General features: G+C 66.8%; 1 protein-coding gene across 19 annotated transcripts in view; it reads left to right on the forward strand.

Moving 5' to 3' along the window:
* The window catches only part of PANK4 (pantothenate kinase 4 (inactive)), a 28066-nt gene that overhangs the window by 13521 nt on the left and 12656 nt on the right, over positions 1–1889 (forward strand). For 17 of the 19 annotated variants that reach the window (XM_073797249.1, XM_073797297.1, XM_073797251.1 and 14 more), the window contains 4 exons: positions 57–106; positions 483–587; positions 947–1047; positions 1135–1203. In XM_073797249.1, coding sequence (XP_073653350.1) covers positions 57–106; positions 483–587; positions 947–1047; positions 1135–1203 — 325 coding nt within the window. Of the gene's footprint in view, positions 1–56; positions 107–482; positions 588–946; positions 1048–1134; positions 1204–1889 lie in introns of those variants that run through there. The other 2 variants (XM_073797309.1, XM_073797312.1) reach the window with 2 other exon arrangements.

Consider the following 1889-nt stretch of genomic DNA (forward strand, 5'->3'; position numbering starts at 1 on the left):
GGACCGGCTCCCCGGAGAGGCCGGCGGGCGGGTGACCGCGTCCCTGTGTCCCGCAGAGCGGCCCTGGCTCGTGGACTCCTACAGCAAGTGGCTTCAGAGACTGAAGGTACATGGAGCTGTCCCCGCCTCTGTCCTGTGCCCTAGGGGCCCGGGCAGGGTTCACGGGTGGGGAGGTGGCGCGGGCCCGCGCGGTGCACCGAGGGCCCCCCGGAGTGTCCCCCTCAGCCCCCCGCCCCGAGCTACAAGCATGAGCTGGCGTCCCTGCTCCAAGCCTGACTTCAGCGGGACAGCGATGAGGTCACTGGCCTCAGGTCAGAGGTCCTTCGGGCTAGCAGTTCTGGAAGAGGCCGGGGCTGCCCCTGTGCCCCCAGTGCCTGCAGGACCCAGCAGCCCTCGCCCGGCCGTGGGGAGTGGAGTGTGGATGTGTCTGGAACGCTTGGACGCGCCTGTTCCCAACTGAACGTCCTGGTTTTGTCTTACAGGGGCCCCCTCACAAATGTGCCTTAATTTTCGCAGATAACAGTGGAGTAGACGTCATTTTGGGAGTCTTCCCCTTTGTCAGGGAGCTTCTCTCTAGAGGGACGGAGGTGAGTGTGGAGGGCCGCATGGCGGGTCCCTTGCCCAGCTCCTGTGCTCGGTGGGGTTGGCATCACCCTGGGCCCCTCCGTGTGCAGGTAGGTGCCGGGTAGGCAGTGGCACGGCAGGAGCAGAGGAGACCTGGCCGGTCACGTCCTGGGGCTTAGGTCAGCCTGACCGCGGGGCCCTGGGGCCGTCTCCATCCTGCCCCAAGAGCCGGCCCAGCCGTGAGAGGTCGCCAGAGGCCGTGCTCCTCCGCTGGCCGCCCCAGGTGGGTGGGTGGGTGGCGGGCGGGCAGGCGGGCGAGCCCAGGCTGGCTCAGTACTGCCGGTGGCCAAGGTCCCTAAGGAGCCCGGGCATCCTGCCGCAGGTCATCTTGGCGTGCAACTCGGGACCCGCCTTGAACGACGTGACCTACAGCGAGTCCCTCATCGTGGCTGAGCGCATCGCGGCCATGGACCCCGTCGTCCGGTAAGCTGGGCGGGGGGCTGGGGCGCGGCGGGGCAGCTTCCGGGGGCGCCGCCTCACGGGTGACCTCACGGGTGCTGTGCTCGACAGCTCGGCGCTCGGAGAAGGGAGGCTGCTGCTCATGCAGACTGGCTCCAGCTCCCCGTGTCTCGACCTCAGGTAACGTGGCCCCTCTGCCCCCGGGTCCCCCGGTCCCCTGCGGAAGCCAGCTGTGCCAGCCACAGCCCCGGGCAGGGTCCAGCACCTCTTCCCTCGGGACCCTGGGAGGAAGAAGCAAGGGGGGCGTGTCCCCACCTTGGATAATTGTGCTTGGATAATCAGTTCGTCACCACAGTGCTTTCCACCCCGGGGCTTCTGGAACCTGTAGCGGCCCGTGTAAAGGAGGGCACATCCGGGCTCTGGACTGTTAGCCTCTCGGTCTGTTCCAGTGCTGATTCTCCAGTACTGACTTAATCCCCTTCCGGGTCCACTACTAACCAACAAGGAGGGACAATAAAAAGCTGTAGAAAGGACTCAGATCCTTTAAAGCTCAAAATACAAAAGTATCGTTAAGGCCCAGTTTTCAGAACCGGCTTCCTTGTAGCAACGGGAGCGCAGCTGCCAGGGGTCCCCAAGACCCTGGGCCCCGGGCCCCGGGAGGGCAGCTGCCGGGCTGGCTGTCCGGGGATCAGGCTGGACCCAAGGCCCAGGTAGTTGGGGGGGCCGAGGGTCGGGGGTCTCCGGCGTTCCCGCCAGTCGCTGCCCTTGGCTGGAGGCAGGGTGTGGCGTCTGCCCCGGGTGCAGCTCAGTGCAGGGTGCCAGGCCCCCCGCCTGCACCCTCCTCACTGCCCCCTTCCTCCCCGAAG

Source organism: Tursiops truncatus, chromosome 1 (assembly GCF_011762595.2).
Source record: "Tursiops truncatus isolate mTurTru1 chromosome 1, mTurTru1.mat.Y, whole genome shotgun sequence".
Taxonomy (NCBI): domain Eukaryota; kingdom Metazoa; phylum Chordata; class Mammalia; order Artiodactyla; family Delphinidae; genus Tursiops; species Tursiops truncatus.